Genomic DNA, 26,191 nt, shown 5'->3' with positions numbered 1-26,191 from the left:
ATATAAATTCGACCACCATGACCTAGATTTTGATGCGTACTTTAATTCTAGACAAGAATTTTGCATTTCTATAAAGCCAATTAAAAGATTAGTGCTAAGAAAAAAACCGGCTAGAATCACGGCTTTAGGATCACCTTAAGGCTATTGAAATTCAAAGAACCGCGCGCTGCATTCCCCTCCACCGCCCCTTAAGCTTTCCTTTCTACATCACGTACACAGTTTATGCTGTCTCACCACTCGAATGGAAATAGATCTTGAATATTGCGATAGTGACAGAAGCTTCATTGACACTCATTTTCAACAAGAAATTGGCCGTATCGTCCACTGACAAGAGGCGGGTGCCATTAAACAAAAAAGAAGAAGAAGCCTCTCAAACGCTACAACGCTACAACGCTATAGAGATTGGATAAATAGTAGCGTATTGATAGCCGGACTTGAAGAAGAAGAGTAATCTACGTGATATTTTCGTTGTGATTATCAAAACAACACAACGCGGAAAGATGGCGGAGCAGAATGACAGGAGTCAATTACCACCCGGCTGGGAATGCAGATATGACATTCGCAGCGGTCGTCCGTATGTAAATTGCACTCTAGAACTTTTTATCGCCATATTCCTTTTATTATTAAGGATAGCGTACTAATAACGTTCTCGAAATCAAAATTGTCCCATATCAGTAAATCCATATTGTGCAAAGTTTAACGCACATAGTAATAATTACAGTTATCGAGATAAATAAATGGCCGAATTATGAATATATCTGTTGAAGAGGAAGATAAGGATGTAGATAATATTCTACGTGCATTAATCGAAATGCTTTGTGCTCAAAGAAGTTTGGCTCCGATATAGGTGCCTCAAGTTAAAAATGCTTATAGAAAATCACATATTTCTTTAGCATGAGAAATTAAATATGATTGTTAATGAAATGTCTTTCAGATATTTCATAAATCATTTCAATCGAACTACAACATGGGAAGATCCAAGAGTGAGATATTGGCAGTATTCTCAGTATATACAGTCTCAAAACTCGATGGCACTGAGCTCAGCCACTACCACTACTTCTCAAGATATTCCTATGCAGGTCAGTTATAACAATTAGTTGAATTTATATATATAAGCAGGAAGTCATAAAAGTTGACGTATTTCTGAGTCAAATGTTAAATGCTTAAAAAGATGACTATGTTACACTATGAAATTTATACTCTTTAAAATTAACAGATTTCGAAATAATGACTTTTAAAATATTTTTACTGCAATTTATTAAATAATAAATTTATTTCATTTTTTTGTCACTTTGCGTTTAATGTTTATAATATCAGAATGATATATATCAGATTTTTAAATAACACTCAATATAAATATTTACAAAGCACTTCTTTCTTGAAAGTGACGATTTTTTAAATTTTTCATCGATGTCTGATGGACATAAATTTGTTTGAGATTTGAAAATTTTGTAGTGGCATATTTCTACAACATGAAGTACATACGTTATACAAGTGTACTTGTCGAAAACAAAAATCTAGTGAGTCTTAATTTTTCTCAAGTTATTTCAAATTTTCCTTTAAAATATCTAAATATTTATATTTATTTAAAATTTAGTTATCAGTAATCATAAGATTTCCAGTGTCACTAGCTTTGGTATATTTATACCATTATTACCACACTTTCTCAATTTGCAAAATTTTTATATTTATTTTCTCCAAATTGTTATTATTCATTTGATATAAATATGTCAGATTTACTTTTATCGCAAAAAAAATCACATTTTATAAATTTATTATTTGTGTTAACATATATTTTAGCAGAATTTAATCGCTATTAATGATTTACTTTACTAACATATGACTTTTCTTGAGGAATCTTGACCATAAAAATGTATTTTCAGAGAAAAGAATATTATTCCGCCATAATTTAGGATAAATTTACTTTTTAAAATTATCAACAATTATTGTGATTACAAATTATACACCATATAATTAATAGTTTTCTTGGACTCGTTTCTACTTTCCTTGATGGATATATTATTGATAGAAAGAACTTCGCCCAAAATGAACGCGCACAGTATTGAAACATATATCATTTTGTAGATATTGTTGTGTATATTACTAGAAATACTAGAAAAATAATTTTAGATTTTGGGACGGAGAACAAAAGAAGTTATGAGTTACCAGTTCAATTCCAATCTTAATACCTATTCATTATTATAATACCTTCATCGTCAGAACTGTCAGAAAATGATATAAAAATATCTACAATATGTTCTGATAACAGCTTAATTTTTGCGTTTGAGTATTTGCCTTGACTTAAATACCACACCAATGTCATGATATAAGTACAACATCCAATATAGTGACAAGCCTTATTTTTGCAAATGCAATAATACGCTTTTATAGAATTCAATCCTTTGCCATTTCACTCTGCTAAAACACAATATATTATTTTATTTACGTATCTTGATTGTATACCAGAGACTTAGCTGAACAAACAAATAAGTTTGTTTGTCATATTATTGTCACCACGGGAAGGTACCTTGGACGATATTACAAAATATATTATTTTATATAAAATTAATGATATTATTTATAATATATTTATATTATATTTGTTAATTCGTGTGAAGTTTTTAGTGCTAATTATTTAATATTAGATATGGTTATATTATTATTATTTCTACCAACCTTTTTTAGAAATGGATATAAAAGTATGCGTTCATAGCCCAGAACCCATAATAAAATTGGCGATGTTCTTTCTCTATCTGGATAATATTAATAAAGGAAAGAGTGTAACATTAAAGGTCAAGATTTATATTTTACCACATTATAAGAATGTCAAAGTTGATACTTTGCTATGCCAAAAGAATGTTTATGTTAACATTTTATATCATTTAATACTTTTATAGTGTTTATGTTGTGGTGTTTGATTGTTTTATTACAACATTGTATATATAATATGTATCATTAGATTTATTTTAACTTTGTCCTAACATATATAACCCTGTTATATTGATATTTTATAAGTCGCAATGTAAAATATTTTTCAACCATTGAATATTTTATTTGAAAGTGTCCAAGTGTTTCCTGGCATATTGTGGCCAAGTTTTTCTTGCTCGCTTTTACACTAAAAACGTTCGTAGGTATTACCAATGGATCTTACATTTCAAAGCACTTTTGTAAAGCCTTAAACTTTTGTAATAACGACTATTTTTTTTAGCAAATACGTTATTCTTTCTCGCTTACTCTTGCTTTGTTTTTATTTCTGAAGAAATAGTGTAACAAAAACACGCGCTTTCAGCTAACAAGTAACCTCTTTCAAATGTCACATGCCAATTTCTTGGATTTTGATTCAAGATGTCGAAAGATAATTTTTCATGCAAAAAATAACTGCTCAATATTAATCAACTGCTCAATATCAATATTATACATGTCTTATTTTTAATAATGGAATAAAATAACCTTTGTGTTTGGCCTTGGAAGTTTCTGCCAAGGTCATATAAAAGTCACTTAAATGTTTCCAAGAAATTTATATAATTTTTTCTACGTAAATCGATTCCTCTCATTATTCTACGTATAAAAATATTAAGGTAAAATGTACGAAAAATAAATATTTTAAAAGATATTTCGTGTTATATAAGATGTCAATTTATAAAAGGATTATCGTGCTGCTCGTGAAACTCAGTCATCTTGAAAATCGCAGAATACATATAAACTTGTAAGCAAAGCGATGCAGCATGATAATTAATCGCAATAGAAAGACACGTTAAACGTGGCAAACGGAAGGTTACTCACTAAGGTCGCTGTTAGGCCACACTGCTTATCGCATATCGGTGTGATATCGTGTTGGCGCACTAATATAAGTTTGGAATAGTTATTGTGTAACAAGTGCGGGAAGTTGAAGGCGAGTGCGATCACCCGCACTCGTGTCCAATTCTCAACTTCCCACACTTGTTACACAAATAACTATTAACAAACCACGTACATCAAGAAAATTTTTTACTTTTAATTAAATAGATTACTGAAAGTACATATGTCTATATGTATATCATAATTACATGTAACGTTTATTTTTAATAGTAATAAATAAAAAGAAATTATGTAAAAAGTATTTTTATTTATTGAAAAAAAAAGTGGATGTTCTTCAATTAAATCGTTCAAAGATTAAATGTAAATAATTTTGGTAAGACAAAAGAGTTTCTAAATTCTTTAAAGTATTCTATTGAAACGTAAAAGGACTAATGCCGGGATTACGATGAACTTAACGTAACGGGACGCGACGGGACGCGAAGTAACGTAAAACCTAAACACATTGTTTTTATATGCGGCTGATTACGATCGACTTTACGTAACGCATATAAAAACAATGTGTTTAGGTTAAGTTGCTTCGCGTCCCGTCGCGTCCCGTTACGTTAAATTCATCGTAATCCCGGCATAAAAATGAAATGTAAAGTCATAATTAACAATCCGAAAATGTAGCATTATTCAAGAAGTAAAATATTTTACGTGAAATGTTGTATGTAAAATTTTATTCACGTATTAATTTTTTTACATGTACAAAGATATTCTATCCTGCACTTGATACATCATTTAGCGTGTGTCGCGTGCGCGCGCTCGTGTGTATGTTCGTGCACGCGCGCGCGCGTGTGTGATGTTAAATTGTAAAAATGTATATATTCTTATGATATGCACACGCTGCATTTGGATAACGCACACGATATACCACAAATAAATAGACTGGAGGAAGCGGAAGTGGTGGGCACTTAAATCATACAGTTGCTCACAGAGTTCCACAAATTTATCCAACACCGTCCCCTTATCATAATCCACAACTAGCATTCTTACCTCCCAGTGCGCAGGTAAGTAAATATTTATATTGAAAGTCATCCCCTCATTGAATCATGCATGCTTTTTGTTAATAAGTTAGGTATCGATATAGTTGTAGACGTACACGTATATACATACACGCATACACACACACATACACACAAGATATTTTTTAATTGTTATACAATTCAAATTATATGTATGTGCAGGAACTGAAAACGCCACTGTCGTTGAAATCGACCAGTGCAGTGACGACTCGATTTGGTGACTTGACTTTAGGATCTCCGACTCCAGTAAGAAACACAGAAACAACTTTTACTCAAAATTCCGACTCTGAGTCACAAGTGGCGAAGATCAACGCTGTATTCCCGACAGTTTCGGACACGCATATTCGTCTTTTACTGAAAAAGTAAGTTTCTTATCTCATGCAAATGATCTACTTTAGCAAGATTTCCATCTAAAGCTTAGTACTCACGCTTTTTAACATTTTTCTATAAACATTTATATTAATATTAGTACTATTAACACAGAAAATAAAACTACTACACATGTATAAGGAATAGTTGATTTTTCAAGTTTCTTTAATTTAATTTATCCGAGCTTCCTGTCCATTTTCTTAAATTAGCACTATATCAGATTTGGTGCTAAGTCGACAGCCGATATCTTTCAGATACCATAACAGAGCAGCTTTGGTCATGAGTGCTCTCCAAGTGGAAAAGAATCCTCTTTGTGCCCCAGGACCGTGTACACCTGTGGGAGTGCATTCAAATTATGCAATCCCGAGATGGCGTCTACCGGCTCATTCTATACATGCAGCATTAACATTGAGTCCGCCTCGCGGAGTTCGGCCAGCCCCTAACTCCCCAAAAATGAAACTTAGGTTTAACCCAAATATTCATAGTTTTCAGTCTCTTTCACCCAGTCTGGATGCTAGATGTTGATATCGTATCTTGTGATAGTTCCATGGAAGTATACCAGTCAAGGAGCACTGCCTTTCTTTGCATTGTTATAACTGTCTGGTATATTTCACGCATACACACGACGTTATGTAGCGGTAGCATGTATAGAATAGATTTCCTTTAACTATATTTAGATATTAAGTATTAGAGACACAGTTATATGTGTATATACCTATATACTATATATAATATATATCGCTTATTTGCTACAACAATGACATATGACATAACTAAAAAGAAGAGCTAATATATATTTTTGTTCCTCTACAATCAATTATTGCACCAAAATCGTATTTAAAAGAATAATATTGAAAATTTTATGATTTAAAACATTCAAATCTATTTTTTGAAAAATTTTGTTTTTTGAGTTATGTTATTGTTGTAGCAAATGAGCGATATATATATAAAATATGTACATGCGTATGTACACATACATATACAAGGTGTTCCATTTTAAAAAATATGTTTAAATATACAGGGTGAGTCATTTTAATTTACGCAGGCAAATCTCGAAAAATATGGAAGATCCGGAAAAATGTTTCAGACAAAAGTTGTATGGTCTAAAGGGGGACACATGATTTATATCATTTTCAAGAAATTTTAAAGGCGACTAATTTCTTAAATGGAACTTGATTTTTTCTTTAAGATTGAAGTTATAAATTTTGTTGAGACGTTTTCAAACAATTGTAGAATAGCCTTTAAGGCTATTCTACAATTGCGTAAACGTAGGGTTGTAGGAATAGGAGTAGTAGTAGCCGTAAATCTTGTACAACGGATCAATCTACAATAGAGTAACGATACGTTGTAAACTTGATTAAAGCAACCAATCAGAGTGCAGTGTGTATTTCGAGTGCACTCTGGTTGGCTCTTACGTTTACATCTGGCGTAGTCGTGAAAGATGAAGTTCAATCATTTTCCACAACACGCTTTACAACCGCAGTACCGTTTTACAACCACGCCGCACAACACTCTTACAACTACTTACGACTACGTTTACGCAATTGTAGAACAGCCTTAATAAAGCTCTTTTTCGTTGAGAATTTCCTGAAATATTTAAAATTTTGTTATAATATTTGTAATACAAAATATGAAATATCTCGTAAAGTATTCACTTTTCGATGACTTTACCTTCATACTTTTATACATAGAATTAGGTATTTCACGAGATTTCATATTTTGTATTAAAAATATAACAATTTTAAATATCTCAGGAAATTTTTAACGAAAAAAAGCTTTATTATAGTAATAAGAGAAAGTTTATTATAGTGCTTTGAAAACGTCTCGACGAGATTTAAAACTTTAATCTCAAGAAAAAATCAAGTTCCATTTAAAAAATTAGCCTTTAAAATTTTTTGAAAATAACATCTACGACATGACTCATATCAGAATCATGTGTCCCCCTTTAGACCATACAACTTTTGTCTGAAACATTTTTCCGTATCTTCTATATTTTTTTAGATATTTGCCTGCGTGGATTAAAATTAACTCACCCTGTATAAAAAAAACATTGCTTTTAAAAAATGTTTTAAACAAAAGTTGTTTGGTTTTGAGGAGGATACAAAGTGATAAAATCAGTTTAATAGACTGAGAGCTCGGAGCCAAAAAAGTCTCTGAAATGACAAAAGCTAGTTTTTTGATAGTCGATTATAGTACTGGTGTACATGAATATGCTCTGGTCGGTCAAGCAATTATTTGGACAGATGTCATAGGTGAGCTGTCAAACATGTCGCGATTAACGAGTGCATAAAATGAATTGACAAAGACTGAAAGTTTTTCTGCAGGTTACACATTGCATATAAAGAAGAATTATCTTAGTCAGTCAGCTGTGTGTTAGGACGGGGGTGGTTGTTCAGGCCCGGGCATGTATGAAAAAATAATAATGTGCAACTCATTTACAAAGTCTAAAAAAATTCTTATAGGTACGGGCGGCGGCTCGATCTTGTCTTGTTTATTATTTAACATTATTCTTATTAATTTTTTAATATAATTATTATAAAATAAATATTAAGTAATTTAAGTAAGTAAAAAAGTTTTTATTATACATTCAAGTTACTTTATAATTTACAAAATTTTATTCCAAAGAATCAAATTCATTATCGGAATAATTTATATCGTAAATTTCGTTTATTGACTCCCCTCAGGGTTGCAAGGCGTTTTGTAGGGACGTTCCCAACCCTTTTACTCAATTCTCATCCAATACTACCCTTCTCCTCTCACTTTAACCCTTTGGACCAACGGCTTAACGTCTCTTTCCGAAAGACGGAGCCCAGTTTGCTCCGCACAAGAGCCTATCTTGCACGGAGGGGCGCAGCTTCGGAAAAACATTCCATGTTTACATGGCTCTAGTGGACTCGAACCTGGTTCCTCAGATTACGAGTCTGGCGCTGTACCACTAGACCACACTGCCGTCCAGGAATAATCTATATCATTGCTGTATTCTTCTTTATTATAAATACAATGTTCCAATGTTTCGGATTGAGAATCTAAAAAATAAATTTAAATTCAATATATTATCAAAGATAATAGACTTTTATAAATATAAATTGTATATCTGTATCTTCCAACGGTGGTTAAATTACGACGTCATTAATTAATTGAGGCAATTAATCTCCTTTGAACCAATTAAATTCATATGAATTATTGATATTTTTCCACGTATAATTCCACGCGTTGAATGCTTTTTGAAAATCAGCGTGCTGATGGAGTAACTGCAGAGGCCTTTTTTTCCTTTTTTAAAAACAGGATTAAAATCGCAACCAGTAAAAGCGTGCAGTCCTGGCAGAGCATTGCAAATGGAGCTTCCTAATTCTTCATATAATTTTGTCACATCAATCATCCTTTGATGGTTTCCAGTTCCAACTTCAATCCAAATATTAGAATTACTAGATAGATTTACCATATTTCCTAACATGATAAGTAGAATATCAGTATTCGAACATCTAATCAAAATGTTGGAATCATTAACGATATTACATGGAAAATTATTGTTGTGTCAGCCTTCTTGTGTGATGTGCAAGTAAAGCTTTCTTCAATAGTTTTTTTAACTTTTCCATCCGAAACTTTAAATTGAAAACATTTGTCGTAATTTAATTGGACGGTTTTAACACCCAAGTATGGCGCTAATTCATCATTAGCCCAATACTCAATCAAAAACTTTACAAATGCTTCCTTAAATTTTATGTTGTGCAGCTCTTTCGTGAAATCATTTACACGTTTTTGTTCAGGTCCGGAGATATTGTAGTCACGTTTTTCCTATGTACCCCGTAATACATGCTCACAATCTTTGATCGACGGCGTAAAATATTGATCAAAAATTATTTCAATGTGTTGTGCGTTAAGTTTCACAACAGTTTGTAACAGCTGTTTTGCAATATTTCTGAAGGTTAAGGGAACATTCTTCATAAGATGCAGTAAAAAAAAAACCATCGATTAACACAACATCAGTATATATAACGAAGACAAGAGCGAGCCGCCGCGGCGCCGCTGGCCGTGCCGATCGCGCGCGCACAATGTTCACACTTTTTTACGCTGACCGACGGGCGTTGTCCTATCGAATGGTTGACTGACTACTTTTTTTACGTATGATATCGTATAAAGTACCTATAAGAATTTTTTTAGACTTTGTAAATGAGTTGCACATTATTATTTTTTCATACATGCTTCGGGCCGGACCGACCACCCCCGTTCTAACACACAGCTGACTGACTAAGATAATTCTTCTTTATATGCAATGTGTAACCTGCAGAAAAACTTTCAGTCTTTGTCAATTCATTTTATGCACTCGTTAATCGCGACATGTTTAACAGCTCACCTATGACACTTGTCCCAATGATTGCTTGACCGACCAGAGCATATTCATGTACATCAGTACTGTAATCGACTATTAAAAAACTAGCTTTTGTCATTTCAGAGACTTTTTTGGCTCCGAGCTCTTGGACTATAACCTTGCATGACAATTTCAAGGTCACATTGAAATTTTTAACTGAAATAAATTTTTTATTGCAGACTTTTGTAGTCTTGTAGTCAGACGTTGAGACCTTTTTAAATCACTATGATAAAATTGAATTTTGTTCAGAATTTTCTGAGTTATGAGACATTAAATTTTAAGACCCGGCACTATCTGATGTACATCGCTGAGATATTGCTCCGTGGGATTTTGTACATTATGTAGCCCTTAAAAAAAGCTGATGTAGTATAAGTTTTACACGTAGGTGTGTTTGATTTAATTAATAAGTGCTCGAAATTTGCGTCATTAACTCTCGCTACCCACCTGGAGTATTTTTTGACCCCATGCACTTAAAAATGATGATATTTTTTGTTTTATCGATGATGATTCCGAGTAGTTATTTTTATAGCAATATTTATACTTTTTGTTACTTTTGATTTCAATAAAAATGTTTATATATTAAAAATTCTTGATTTTTATGTGTTAAAAACTCTTTTTCTTAAATGTAAAATGAGAAATTATAAAGTGGGGTTAAAAACGACCCCAGGTGGGTTATATGAAATTCTAGAGCAGGTGGCGAGGATTAACTTGTATACATCATGTTTAAAATACGTGCAAATCGTTTAAGTTCAAAATTTGCTGTTAATTTGAGATGTTTTCATAAATCGGTACCAGAAAATAGGAAAATAAATATTTCTCTTTTTGCATCATGTATAGTCGTCCTGAGTACTCACGAGCAACCTCCCCGCGATGGGCAAATGCTAAACAGTGGGATATCAGGTAACGCTAATACCAGTGGAAATAGGCCTGGACTAAATGTCAGTGATTCTCAAACTTTAATTTCTCACAGCTCAGGAAATTTTGAACAAAATTCAATTCAATCATAGGCTGAGTTCATCTTGATGCTTTCAGCGCTGTAAGCATCATTCTATCTTCGTTGCACATCGAATATCAAACGAGGATAGAGCCAGCACGTCAAGACGAACGCAGAGCCATAGTGATTTGAAAAAGTCTTGACGTCAGCTGCAAGAATCTACATTATCTACAATAAAAAAATTAGTTTTTATTTTAAAATTATTCTTTTTTTTGTGATCTCCACGTGACCTTGGAATTTTTGCGCAAAGTCAAACTGACTATCACTTTGTGTCTCATGCAAAATCAAATATACTTAACATAACTTTTGTTCAAAACATTTTTTTCCAAAACGCGATGTTTTTTTATATTTTTAAACATATTTTTTTTAAATAAGGTACTTTGTATGTAAGAGATTGGCCGACTCTTCAAGATAATTTATCGTGCACGGTAGCAAATATTATACATATAATATAGTTTAATAAGTTATTATTAATTATGTTTATTTTGTTATATTTTTATCGCTTTTCAAAAATTTGATAATCAATAATATCCAATTTTATGACATCTGTATTATTTAGATTTTTCTTTTATCTTTCAGTTTCTTCCTGGTTTGCTATAACATAGTTGTTGGATAGTATGAAATTTACGCTATCTAGAATAGGTTGGTTTTTGTTTAATATTCTTCTCGTTTTGTTTTTGTTTGTCATTTAATGGCACAAATTGAAGCTTACATTAGATGTTACTGTTACGTTAGTCGTTAAAAAATTTCTAAGGGAATAAAGGAGTTTTTATATTTTTGTAGAAACAAATATATATAAAGGATATATGTGGTTTGTTTAAAAAATAATAAGACTGAATTTTTTTTCTCAACAACTGGTAACACAAGAAAATCGAGCAGCGTTATGCGACTAAAGCCCCTTGCACAATGCCAGGCAACAGGCAATAGGAACAGGGAATAGAAATCAGAAATCATGTATAAATGCAGAATAAACAGTGACACAGGCAATAGACACAGAGTTTCCGTCACATTGAAAATTCTGTGCCCATTGCCTGTTGCCAACCAATCATAGCATTCGAATTTTTTAGGTTGTAACTAACGATTTTTTTGTTATTTCCTGTTTTTATTACCTGTTGCCTGGCATTCTGTAAAGAACTTAAGTTCTGTGTCAAACTCCAGGACAACGCAATGGAAACATTTAAGAAGTTGAAACAGACTTACAAAGGTCAAGTTCTATCCCTGGCACAAGACATTTTTAAACGGCGGTGAAATTGTGAAGATGAATCCCGTTCTGGACCACCAATGGCATAAATAATTTGGTGATTTAAATTTAATAAAATTGATCACCAATCATTGTCAACTTTTTAAATGTTTCTGTCACGTTATCCTGAAATTTGACACAGAATTTACCGTGTCAAACTTTGCATAACGCTGCTCGATTTTCTTGTGTTTCATTTTCGTGACGCGTCACTCAAACATACAGTTATACAAATTATTGTAGAATCACATGTGTTAAGGTATTCCTTTCATGACACCAGAATCTTAAGAATTAACTGATTTTTTTGGCACGAGAAAGTTAAAATGCATATCTTTACGCCAGAAAAAAATTAAACCACATTACCGAACATATAAAGAAGAATTATGACTTTGAAAATTCGATATTTTATATGTGACGTTATCGAAAAAGTCTATTTTTCACATTTTAATGTAATAATTTGTTTATCAAATATCTGGAGATATTAAATATTAACTGCGCTACATATTCGCTAAACTCTATACTTTCGATAGTGCCGATAAAAATACAGAGTCACCGAATATTTAAACAAAATATTTATGTTAAAAGTTGACTTGAAATGTGGTTTAGAGATGAATATTTTTAATGGCGACTTTCAAGGAATGATTTGGCAACGCTGCAAGCTGTGCGCTCATGTCACACTTCAGTTCATTACGTACGGTTTATTATCAACTTTTTATTATGTTTTAAAAAAGACAAATAATCCAAAAATATATATCAAAATCGGACAAAATTGGACTCCTTTACCAAAATATAAATTACAGTTACAATGCCAATTATCTTGTTCTTCCAGTTATTTAATTAATAATATTACCGTTTCTGTAACCTTACCTTATTGAATCTTTTCTTTGTAGAATTGATAATATTTTGAGTGCGCTGCTTCTCTTTTATTTTCACAAATTGTCCCTTATTTTTGCCCACATTACTCCTCACTTTATGTTTCTTATTACTCATTATTATTATAAAATCTCTCTTTGATAAAAAGAAAATGTCACAATATTTTTTGATTAATAAAATTGACACTTACATTGACACGTTTGTTATCAACTTCACATTTTACAATCGGCGCCCTGAAAAGTGCAGCGTTGCCATATCGTTCTGACAGTAAAATTTACCGAAAAATGAAGAATTTCTAAATACACATAATATTTTCACTTTTTTCTTATAATTAAACATAAAAATCAATTATAATTTGATTTTATATAAGTTTAATGCAATATATAAGAGTTTGTTGAGGCCCTGCTTAAGCGCCTATAAAATACGCTCCTCCATGAAAGGACCTTAGTTAATGCTATCAAATTGAAATTTTAACTGAAGGTAGAGTATGAATGTAGCTCTCGATCTACTGCAGTTTTTACAGTGTTACTATACCAGTTGTTGAAAAAAATTAGTCTCATTACTTTTCAAACAGACAAAGTATATATATATATATATAAATATATATATATATATATAATATATATATATTTTTAACAATATATATATATATATTGTTAAAAATAAATATATATTGGCAATATTTTCCTTAAATACTGCTTTATATAGGTAGATATAAAAGAAACTCGTTTATCCCAAAATGAGATAAAAATTAAGCATGATAGTATGTGCATGTGCATTGTATTCTAAAAATGTTCAAATAAAAATAATTGTATCAGATAGCTCATTGCCATGAAGAAAAGAGATATTTTATGAATATTTTTAGGTGTTAGATCACATGTACATATTATAAATAATGTTAATTATTAATCTTTTATGTGTTATTAATTTATTAAGTTATGATCGAGAGCATTAACGTCATCCGTTACGCATTTACGGAAAGATCTTTATCTGCGATTTATCAGCTCTTTTTGCAAACTCAAATAATCGATACTATTAATAATGTAAGTGACAAGATAAATTTCTCTTAAATATAATATAGCAAATTGAATGCGCATATACCGGATGGCACACGTTAATGCTGTGTACACGAGTCACATTTAAATAAGATTATATTAGATTATCGTTGTGCTAGTCATGAGTTACAATTTGTATACTATTAAAAAGTATATAATCCATAAGTCCATATGATATGCACTGTATTATGTTTGTATGTTGTGCATATTGCGATAACAGTTATATTATACATTTATATGTTTGGAATGTATGTACAGGTACCTGAAAAATGTATTTCCAAAAGTGGATGAAACAATATTATTGGATGTGCTAGAACAGAGCGATAATAATGTGCAGAAGGCATCTGAAAAATTAATTGATTTAGGATACGAAAAACGAAATCCAACTGTTTCTGCCAGAGCCTTAGCAAAGAAGAAAGAAGAAGAACAGGTAATGAATTTTTTATCAAACAATGTAACATTGTTATATGTAAAAAAATTGTTTCTATAGGTACATGACGAGCCAACTGCACCCACGCCTCCTCCGCGCATAAAAAGCCTGGAAGAAAAGAATAAGTGTATGTATTTGTTTAGATTTCTATTTTTTTTTATGTCCGGTGATAGTATACTACAGAAAGAAAACATTACAGTAAAAACACGTTTGATGGAAAAATATAAGAATTTACCGGATCGAATTGTGATGCTTGCTATGGATAGTGTAGATTATGATGAAGAAAGAGCAATACATATATTAGATATAGTAATGGCAGAAGAAGCTACTCGACCACTATGTACTTCTAGCAGCCAAAGGTAATGATTCATTTTTCAACAATGTATAAAAAATTATGCATAAATGTATATTTCTATTAATTGTTTCTTATAAGTTTATATAAAATATTGTAGTAGTAGAAGCGACGAACGGAAAGATAGTCCGCCAATAACAGAAGCTATAAAATTAACTGCTTCTCCAATTAAAAAGATAAGTAAAGATGCGGAAACTGAAAAATTAAAACGGTCCAAAAATAAGACTGAGATACCGAAGTAAGATATCTCTTTAAGATTATATCTTTTAAGATGTATTATTATCATGATAACACTTATCTATATAATAAAATGTGTTGCGTTAGAGTTTCACGTGGAACCAGTACTACAGAGGATAAAGAATATAAATCCCCATACTTAACAAAACCAGTAGGATCAAACTCGGATTTAGCAAAGGGAGCGAATAATGATCTGCTGCTGTACGTTAAAAAGAATATTATTTAACTACTTTTCACGATGTGTATATCTTTATAAACATTAAGTAAACGAAAACTATAGGCCGGATTATGCACCGTGGTCGGGGCCGGATCCAAATTTGCTGACCAAGCAACCATTTTCAAGATCACTCGCGATGGGGCATGATGCAAGTCTGATTTCTACCCGCAATTGTCTTGCTAAAGGTTCTCAGTCCGAATTACGAAAAGGACCGTTAAGGGGATTGGCCCAAGGCTCCATTTATTCGCAAAGGAATGTAGCCAATACCGAGAGTCGTGGTAAATGAAATATGTGCAATTGTTTCTTTCTTGATATTTTCGCATTTGTTAAATAATTATATATTAAATTCTAATTTTTAGTAGCAACTGTACAACCGTCCCTCTTTGGGATGTTATGATTTAATTTTTAATATTTTTTATTGATTCGCACATTATCAAAAATATAATCTGTTCTTATGTAAATCTAATCTGGTTCTATGTAATTTAACTCTTAAATGCCACCCGGGGTCCACCGGACCCCAGACCCTTTAGAATGATATATTTTCAAATGTTCCCTCCAAAAATGGAGCTCATCCTCCCATTGATGATAGTTGAGTGATTGACCTACCCGGTTGTACACTTAGCAGTACTCAGTTTACTTAATTTTTTATACTATGTTGAAATTGAAATTTTAACAATAGAAGCATTTTATTCTCTTTTCTAAGCCTTGAATAACATTGAAAATAATTTTCATAACTAAATATAAAAAAATCAATGAGTAAGGAGACATTTTTCATGCTGGGGTCTTTTAGACCCCATGTGTCATTTACGAGATTCTTGAGCGGTGTGGCATTCAAGGGTTAATAGATTTATATTTTGTTGATAGTTTATATATATTTTTGTTTGGTAGGATTAAACGACAAATACATTATATTGATTATTATTTGAGATTATATTATTTATTATTAAGCCACAATAAATTTATTTATGAATTTGTTTCTCTTAGGAACTTAATTTATATTTATCATATGAGCCATATATATATATATATATATATATATATATATATATATATATAAGTAAAAGAAACTTTACTAAACATAATCTATTAATAAGACGCAGCTGCGTAAAATGCGATACATTTTGATTTTGCTAAAAATTTTGAAACTTGGCTTATCTCACTATTAAAGTAAACACTTTATATACACAAGTACAATCGGCCCCATGCTATACATAGATTTATGTCAGCTGAAAGTAAGTAAATCTTATAAGTTTAAATAATGAGACATTTGTACAGTAAATGCAAGTAAAAATATACATTAATCATAGCTCATGAACCAGCGACGACAATGAACTGGTGAAACGGCTGTGTACATCGATTCACCACCTTTTTTTTTGTTCATATACTATATAGGATTGCTTGACATTTTTGCATTTTAAACACAATAACTATTTACATATTTATGTTAGTTTTTTTTTTATTTAAACACTGATTATGTTGTCCAAAGTTTTCGATATGTAGGATACATTTCTGTACTCAAAAAATCATGCAGATGTTAAAACAAATAACTAAAAGTAACTGGCACATACATTCAAAACAAGTAATTAATTTACGAGTACGGTTAAATTACGCGAATATGCATGAACAAGAAAAATCAAGTCAAACCGGGTATTTTCTATCTGATCACCTCACAATTTTGATATATTATATATTTGTGTTACAATTTATTTATTACTATAACATAGATACTTTTTATTTTCAAAAATAATGTTAATAAAAAATATTTATTTGTTTAAAAAATTTTTTAAATAAATAATTTTTTTAAATTGTTACAACAATGCACAAAAATGGTTATAGCACTGATAAAAATCAAAATAATATAGTAATTAAACGTGTATACATTGCATAATTCATTCCTTTGACTAATCACAGTTTTTTTGTAAATATCTCGAAAACTATAAATTTTAAGAAAAAAAATTATAAAATATGTTTTGTAGATCTTGATCAGATCTACAACTTTGATTTCTTGAGTTTTTTCGATATTCCTCATAGTTTTTTAGAAAAACTCATTTGTTTACATTTTCACGTGTATTTTGTTTAAAAAAATATAGAGGCAAAGGCGATTTTGGTGGATTTTGGATATGTTATTCAATATATTTTTCTGAAAATTTTAAGCCTAAAAACGTGCGTGGTACAATTTTTTCGGGATCAAATCGTATCTCGAACCTGTACTACATGGATAGTTTCGATAAATTTATATAAATATACGAAAATTCCACTGTACTACTTTGTATTAAACATATACTACACCTTTGAAAATAGTTGTACAAGTTTTTTTTTCAATGTTATTTACATATAAAAAGCAGAGGTATTAAAATGAAAAAGTAACATCCTCCTCTTCTAAAAAGGGCATGTCATCGATACTCGAATCTATTAAAGTATTGTTGTCGCTTTTCCGCGTTCTCTCTCTGCGCTTACTTCATGAGCGGCTGTCATGACATATTTTGACAGTTGTGTGGTTAATAGTGGAATAGTAACAGTGAAATATTAAAGTTAAATAGCGCGCGCCTGTGATGTCTAATAATAAATAAATTACTAATTGATTAGAGTTACTATTTTATTGGAAGATGTGCCAATTTTTTAACACAAATCTAGAAATCTAAACAAAATAAACAAAAAATAATAAATTACAGGACCGATATAAATCATACAATAAATTAGAGAAGATACTAGTCGGACTGGATTTTGGTAGTCTAATAATAATATTTCTGTATGAATTTTTGTATACTTTTTCCTCAGTAAACTGCGCGCCGATTATTTGTCGGTCTTAAAACACAGCTTTTTGTTGGAACAGTAAATCCACTTAAATCGATAATCGATTAAACTTTTGATGCTAATAAACATCCTATTTAAATCACTGTAAAGAATTTATTGCGAAAAGTATCACGAACAGCTAGGGTTCGAACGGACCTCGCTACAATGTGTGACGTCTCTAATGTGACGTCTTCGCCGTTATGCCGGGATTACAATGAATTTAACGTAACGGAACGCGACGGACGCGAAGTAACGTAACGTGAACTTAAGAAATTACGATCGCCGTAACGTGAAGCAGCGTGCATTTGAAAAATGATTTGACAGCGTGGTGTGAATATATTCACGTGAATTTATTCACACCACGCTGTCAAATCATTTTTCAAATGCACGCTGCTTCACGTTACGGCGATCGTAATTTCTTAAGTTCACGTTACGTTACTTCGCGTCCGTCACGTTCCGTTACGTTAAATTCATCGTAATCCCGGCATTAAGGTATGTGATGATGTCGCAATAACCAGTAACTATTAAGGAGAACGTTTTTTGACATGAATAAACAATAATAAATGAAACAGTTTACTGACAATTACTACGTTTACGCGAGCGTTACTTCTGTAGTACCTTACGATAATTCCTTCGCGTAAACGGGATTTTGTAGTAACTTACGATAATTTACTCCTCGTAAACGAGTAAATTATCGTAAGTTACTACAGAAGTAACGCTAGCGTAAACGTAGTAACAGAAATATTATTATTGGCTACCAAGATCCAGCCCGACCGAAAATCTCTAATTAATTGTATAAAAAAAATAATTACAAATTTGTGATGATGTATGTACGTTCCTTAAGGAAGTTCTCTCGTTTTTATACTAGAGAAAATCGATTTTCTTAGAATTTTCTTGAAACTGTGAATATACGTTAATTTAGGTGTGTTTTATGCGTGGTATAAATTTCAATACCTCTTCCGGTATAAAAAATAAAGATACTGAGCCTCAGTTACAAAAAAAATTTTTTTTAATTTAATTTTTTTTAGTTTTGGCATTTTTTCCTTATAGAACTCGACGAGAGGAGCAACTTTGGTCCTCTTGACTAACCTCGTATCTCTTACCGTTTGGCCTGGAAAACCTTTTTATTAGTAAAAGTTGAAACTTTGAGGCTCAGTATCTTGATTTTTTATACCGGAAGAGGTACTGAAATTTATACCACGCATAAAGCACACCTAAATTAACGTATATTCACAGATTCAAGAAAATCCTTAAAAAATCGATTTTCTCTAGTATAAGGACAAGAGAGAGCAAAGTCTCAATTGTTTCAAAATTTGAAATTCTGGTTTGAAAATATATATTAGTATACATTTTTTATCAAGGCAACTAAAGCAAATTACACATGTCTGTATATCATATATGTGCCACTTTCTACTTGTGATGTATATGATTTGACTTTTTTCACACAATTGCATATTAAATAACAATTTAATTCTCAGCAAGAACATTGATATTTTTTAAACTTTATAACGCATTATAACTCATAAAAGTCACATTATTGCAATAATTAAAATTAATAAAAAGCCTTATACAATTATACATATAGTGATTAACATCAAAAGCTTAAAAAATTTTACATGATTTCAGAGAGAAATGACCCATCGAATCGACGTCTATAGACGTCGATAGACGTCGATTTGATGGGTCATTTCTCACTGGGATACCTGTTGATTGTTAAAGATTGCATGATTTAAATAGATTATTAAGAACTCAAGTATGTTATTATTTATTATTTTTAAATGCGTTACAAATGTCAAGTAATTAAACATCTTATTATGCAAAGAAAGAAAGCTGGAAACTTTTCTGCTGAATCCTCGTCCTTCTCGTCCAATAACCGGCTCGTGCACGTTTAGGCCCGTCCTTTTTTCTCATTTAAAAAAGAATTGTACTAAGTAGCTAGTAAGAATTAAACATCTAGTTTAAATATACTAGGAATTCCGGAATTATTTAGATAACCCTTTTAACTATAGATTATTTTATTCATTTAAAATCAATTTTTCTGTAATAAGAACATTGAAACAGTTACAATAGTTTGTAGCTATAATCATCAGGAAATAAGAGTGAAAGAATAATTATATGTCAAAGATCACTATTTAGAGCCAGTTCCACAAACGTCGGTTAACTCTTAACCTCAGGTTAACTTATCCTTTGTTTCTTTCTAACGTCTCCCTTAGAAAGAGACGAAGAGTAAGTTAACCTAAGGTTAAGAGTTAACCGACGTTTGTGGAACTGGCCCTTACAGCAGGAAAAATAACCTTGGATTTAATTTTAGCTTGAAATATAATCCAAAGCTTTTCTAAAAGTAAAATCTAAAAAAAAAATTTTAACTTGACTTATGGAAAATACGTCCTTTCCAACATAAATACTTTGAAAAGTTTCCTAATAAAATCTCTTTATAAAACTTTACATCTCTATAGGAATAACATATCTTAAAATAATAGACAGAACGCAAAAAAGTACGCAAAAATATAAAATTAACTTAATTCATTTTTATATATTCATAATAGTAATTATGCATAAAAACGCCCCACTTGCCAATGACCTTGAACTTGACATATGTTGTCAAGGTCATGACCCTGAGTAACCTTAACCTTGAAAAAGTGGCGGTCACGATCTTTTTCAAAAGTTACGAAGCATTAAAGTTTTCGCTTTGTAAAAATTATTCAATAATAGCACGTTTATCCTCCTGCGGTCACATGGGCTTGTGGCGTGCTTTACGAGCTCGTTTAAGTAGAGGTGGTATTAACCCGTAGAAGCCACACCTTCTAAAAATAACGTAGGTGCCACACTGAGGTCCAGTGGACCCCACGCAGAAAAACAGTTGCCATTTGCGTTCTTTTTGATATCGACTCAAACCTTGAACTGGAATTTAGTGATTTTTTCTTTATATAATCCAATAATTTTTAAAAATTTTTTATGTTGAAAAAACGCGAAAAAAATTTTTTTTTGAGAAATTTGACTTTTTTCACAAAAATATTCATCAAAATTTTTTTAGATAGAGCAAAAAAACTTCCTGCGTTTTACTTTCAAAATAGTATACTTTTAAGAAAAAAAAGAAAAAAAAAAGCCTGGGGTCCACTGGACCCAGTGTGGCTTCTACGGGTTAAACAAGATAAGTTCCCAGGTAGCAAGCACTCGTCATTTTGACGTCAATTAACGTTAGTCGATCATCTGTGTGAATATTTGTGGTGATTTACAAAAAAGAATTGGAGAATAGAAGAGACTCATTTTATGTATTACTAGATGACATAAAATATATATATATAAACGAGCTCGTAAAGCATGCCACGAACCCATGTGACAAATCGACTCGCGTGAAAAATGTATGCGTGGAAACAGTAGGTAACGCCCCCCGGGGGGGCTCCACTGTTAAAACTAGACACATAGGCTGCATTTATCTTGACGCTTTCAGCACTGAAAGCACCGCTCTATCTTCGTTTGATGTTCGATGTGCAACAAAGATTGTCAAAGATAGAATGATGCTTACAGCGCTGAAAGCGTCAAGACGAACCCAGCCAGAGTGCCTTCAAAGTACATGCATTGGCTTTCCACGCGTGGAAAGTTGTAAACCCTGTGGCACCTCGTTTCACGTGGAAAGTGTAAGCCGAAGGCACTGCGCACCCCCCTTTCAGTGTGTGTGTGTGTGTGTGTGTGTGTGCGTGCGCGCGCGCGCGCCGCGTGCTATTGTTGAATAATTTTTACAAAGCGAAAACTTTAATGCTTCGTAACTGTTGAACGGATCGTGACCGCCACTTTTTTCAAGGTCAATTACTCAGGATCATGACCTTTTTTTTGTTGACGGGGGGAAAATCCACACGGATACCCCCTTCTCCGGGGCGAGGAGGGCGGTTATGTGGGACTCTAAGGGCTCAGTCACAATGAGAGGAATAAGGAATAAGATTAAGGAATAAGGGAATGTCGCATCTCACTTCAGTACACGTACCTACATTAAAGTGAGATGCAATATGCTTTATTCCTAATTCCTTTATCTTATTTCTTATTCCTCTCATTGTGACTGAGCCTTAACCCACTAAAACCCCCCCCGAGGGTCCCTCTCGGCGCTGTGTGGGGAGGCTCCGGGAACTTGAGATATCTACCATAAGTCCCCCCACGCCCTGCCTTGCCGGCAAATTCCCATAGATCTAACTTGTGACGGATGGACGTGGGGTCGTCCCACCTCCGGGGGTGTTGCCGTAGCAACCGTGGGCGCGCGGTGGTCCCCGACCGCGCGCCCACCCCCCGGTATCATGACCTTGACAACATATGTCAAGGTCAAGATCATTGGTGAGTAAGGTGTTTTTATGCATAATTACTCATTTTTATATATAACAATAATAAGCATAAACATTTTTACTTTTTTTACATATAGAGAGCTTTGAATTTTCTGAGAGCAAAATTAGAACTTTTAAAAAGAATTCTCTATCTAGATTGATCAAAAATAACTACAAAAATAAAGAATATTTAGTAGTTTTAACACATTCTGGTAGAGATAGAAAAAGAAAAAGGAAGATTTGTAAAAAAGTATGGAGAGAAAGAACTTGTCTTTCGTAACACAGTTGCGACATGATATATAACTCACCAATAATTCATAATAAACCATATAAGCAGAAAAATACGTTTCTATTGCAAAGCAATTTGCTTTCTCTCTCCTATGAAGTTTTTATTTAATACTTTAATATTTATTGTACGGTTTTTACTAGCGATTATCGATACTTGTTCTATGTAAAATATTTTAGGCCTAGCAAATCAGATTTCTGCCATATAATTTTCTTTTACTAATTTAGGATTTTTCAGATTTTTTTTTTTTAATTTAATTATCTTGACAAAGATCATCGTTTGTTGCAATTTGACTAATTAACTATCAGACTTTAAGACTAATTAACTATCAGACTATCAGACAATCTGTCGAAACTTACATGAAATTAAACGAAAAATAAGACTTTTACTATCTATATACGCTTGTAAAGTTTAATCCCCTAAAAACTTTTTATTTTCAATCATAACTCGAGACTTTTTCCACTATCCTGTTTGATATTTTTATTAAGAAATGATTGATTTCAGATTATGTTGAAAAAAAGTTATGTGGATACAAAAATGATAAAAATATACGGAGCATCTCAGTTAATTTCCATATATTCTTTCTTGTTTTTTTTTTTTGTGAAAATAATAGAAATATAAAAATATAATAGAAAAGAATATGTTATGGTCAAAACCCGAAATGCACACAGGCAGTCCTAGGATTGACTAATCAATTCTGCCGAATGGCCAAAGGTCAAAGTTTTGTAGTAATTGGGTTCTTAAGTAAAATTTTTTTATTAAGCGGTATCCATAATTAATGTAGAGAATCTAAGCCGATTTTTAATACTTTTTGAATTTAAAAAAAAACCTAAATTTGAGAAAGTTATAGCTTTCTAAAGTTTCTTTGATGACGGCAACTTCAAAAGATTTCGCAACAACATTATGACGTCACGCACATTTTCGTGTACTATATTTTCTTCAATTTTGAAGATATTGCAAAAATTCAAAAAGTTTACAAAGAAAGTATGCCATGATCTATCAGAATATACTGTTGGGTAAAAGTCGGTTAAAGACCGAATTGCTGATATGTGTATGTATATATACAGTACATAAATAGGCAGGGAAGGGGCCCCGCCGCATAAAAAAACTAATCTAACTCCCAGCCTATTCCTAGAAACTGCTTTAATCAAGACGCTTGGACATTCCGCAGAATTGACTGTTCAATCCTAAGAATGCCGTGTTTCGAGCTTTGACCATAATGCATATACACACATACACGCACACGTACAAAAATATCATTAAAAAATTAAACCTTGTAATTATAATAATTTATATTATTATAACAATTATAAATAATTTTGTGTGTATGTGTATGTGTGTAAAGAAAGGGAGTAAGGAAAAGCGCTTAATACAAATGAAGAGAAACATTAATGAGTCGTGTACCATGAATTTTCTTTATAAAAACATGGTGTTCAGGTCCATTTAATAGAGCATGTGAGAAAATGTTACATTCTTTAAAAATAAGAAAGATTGAGAGAATGTGTGGTATATTTTTCAAGGGCAAATACGCTATTAGATCTTCCTAGAATCATAGTATACATGCATCCTATAAAATTTTAATCCTATATAATTTAATCAATACGTAATAACGTAAAATATTACATAGCGTTTTTATCTTTGACATATCTTATTGAATTAAAGGAGTTCGCGCGTAATATTATGACTTTCGTTCTACTTCTATGCGTTCGTTTTATTTAATAATGTTCTCGGGAATACTTTTCTCTTTACGTATATAATTTGAACACTGAGGATGGTTCGATATTAGAACAGAAACGTTTGTAACTATTTTTGTATTATTACACTGAATATACTAACATTGTCATCCTGTTACAGCTCGTTGCCCTTTATTTATTTATTTATTTGATATCTTATTGAGTTTGATATTGTATATGTATAAAACATGTTGAAACTCTCTCAGAACATATTTAAGTATTACCGGTGAAGTTTAAACTTGATTTTCTATACACATACACATAAAATTATATATTATACTTAATAGTACATATTTTTAATTGGTATATATTTACATATATTCGTATATTCTTAAATAAATAATACATAACTGAATCTTTTTTAAACTTTTCCACAAATGTGAACAAGTTTATTAAAGATTTTTTGAACTTTGGTAGAGTTCAAAATTTAGCATCAATCTAATGACATTTTGAAGTATCATTATCATGCATAATTGTTTCTTTTGATATTTTTTTTGTTGGAAACGATAAAATTATGTATATTATTGAAATTCTTGTATGCTAATTTAGCATAATCTAATTTAACATAATACTACACTGTATTAATATTCGTTACATGTAATGTCGTTGAATGTAATGTCCCATCTATTTTGAGTTTGTAAAATAAGTAATTATATACTCCGAGGAATTTATTAGTATTAAAATATAAGATCATTAATTACTTATATCTTTTGTTAAATATTATTTTTACAGATTATTTTACAAAAACGTAAGATTTATTATTATCAAGTAAAATCATCATTACTATAATGTAACTTTAAGTCTTGAATATTAGAACTAAAATCCTGAAATTTTTCCACATGATAATTTTAAAATATTTTAATATCGATAAATTCCTTAATAATAAAATGGACTTCCTTTTAAGTACAGTGTTTATAATAGTCGTATTCCAAATGAAAATTTTAGCTGAAATTTAAAGCCAAATATACAGTATTAAAATATATTTTAATGTGTATGCGTGCGTGCGTGCGCGTGTGTATGTGTGTGTGTACATATATGTAAAAGAGAAATTCCATTAGATGGATGTATATTTAGAGATATGTTTTATAAACTTGCGTTATATATCAAACAGAAAAAACAAAACCAGATAAAGATAGAGAAAACTAGCATATCTCTAATACAGAGCAAAATCTCCAACAATTATGTGCAGAATAAGTCACAACCAAAATTAATTTTCCAATAATAAACTATATAAAAATTAATATTTATATACGCTATAATCGAATATTAATATACAGAAATATTTTCATAGCTTGACTCAAGAGTAATCCAGCTTTATAAATATTTAAGATACGATTAAAATGTTAATAACGGATAGGCTGTGGCTGAAATGTTAGTTGAGAGCTATTTTTATAGCTTTTTGACTTTTAAAAATAAATTACAAGGAATAAAGTAATATATTTTGATATATTTTGAGCATTGCCATTGGTACAGGAAACTAATATGTACAGAAAACTACAAGTAGATAATATCGCACGTCCTTCGATATTAGCCATTAAATTAAAGCCATTTTATTTATAAGTACTTCTTAAAGTATATTTGCTTATATTATACATATTATTCTATGAAAAAAGCTATTTAATGATGTCAAATTTGTGTATTTGAAATATATGCATTATTCTATTTATAAGAAAAAATAGTGATAATAACATTTTTAATTGCGCAGTATGTTACATTTTATGAAAAAATTTCAGTTAAATAACAAATTATAAATAATTGTAACACGTATTTTAGATAACAAATTACAATTTGAAATATGACAAAGAATTTTGTGCAAAAGATGTTAAATGTTTGTTTTATGTTACTATATATGTATTTTAGAAAATTAATCTTCAAAAGTATACGTTTATTTATCAGTAAATTATTATATTCCTCACGCACAATCAATATACAAATAATACTTTGCCTGATAGTTTAAATTTAAGTCCAAAATAACTTACACATGTGTTACATGTGTGTGTGTGTGTGCGCGCGTGTGCGTGTGCGTGTGTTACATGTGTGTGTGTGTGTGTGTGTGTGTGTGTGTGTGTGTGTG

The 26,191-nt window shown here is 31.3% G+C and overlaps 1 protein-coding gene across 4 annotated transcripts; it reads left to right on the top strand.

Moving 5' to 3' along the window:
- The first annotated feature begins 255 nt into the window (after positions 1 to 255).
- Positions 256 to 15,584, top strand: LOC112463083. Of its 4 annotated transcripts, none has more exons than XM_025029258.1 (11): positions 256 to 574; positions 935 to 1,079; positions 4,725 to 4,847; positions 5,025 to 5,224; positions 5,486 to 5,695; positions 14,018 to 14,189; positions 14,250 to 14,316; positions 14,389 to 14,548; positions 14,642 to 14,779; positions 14,866 to 14,979; positions 15,059 to 15,584. In XM_025029258.1, exons 1-11 carry the CDS (start codon positions 501 to 503, stop codon positions 15,279 to 15,281), a joined length of 1,626 nt encoding a protein of 541 aa, XP_024885026.1. In that variant the 5' UTR covers positions 256 to 500; the 3' UTR covers positions 15,282 to 15,584. The 4 variants fall into 4 exon arrangements, with proteins under 4 accessions (XP_024885026.1, XP_024885027.1, XP_024885029.1 ...); XM_025029260.1 differs by lacking the exon at positions 256 to 574 and adding an exon at positions 617 to 847; XM_025029259.1 differs by lacking the exon at positions 4,725 to 4,847 and having other exon boundaries at positions 257 to 574.
- Positions 15,585 to 26,191: the final 10,607 nt, after the last annotated feature.

The sequence above is a fragment of the Temnothorax curvispinosus genome, unplaced genomic scaffold (assembly GCF_003070985.1).
Source record: "Temnothorax curvispinosus isolate PA1 unplaced genomic scaffold, ASM307098v1 QBEX01013017.1, whole genome shotgun sequence".
In the NCBI taxonomy this organism is placed as follows: Eukaryota; Metazoa; Arthropoda; class Insecta; order Hymenoptera; family Formicidae; genus Temnothorax; species Temnothorax curvispinosus.
This window is presented reverse-complemented; position numbering and strand designations above follow the sequence as displayed.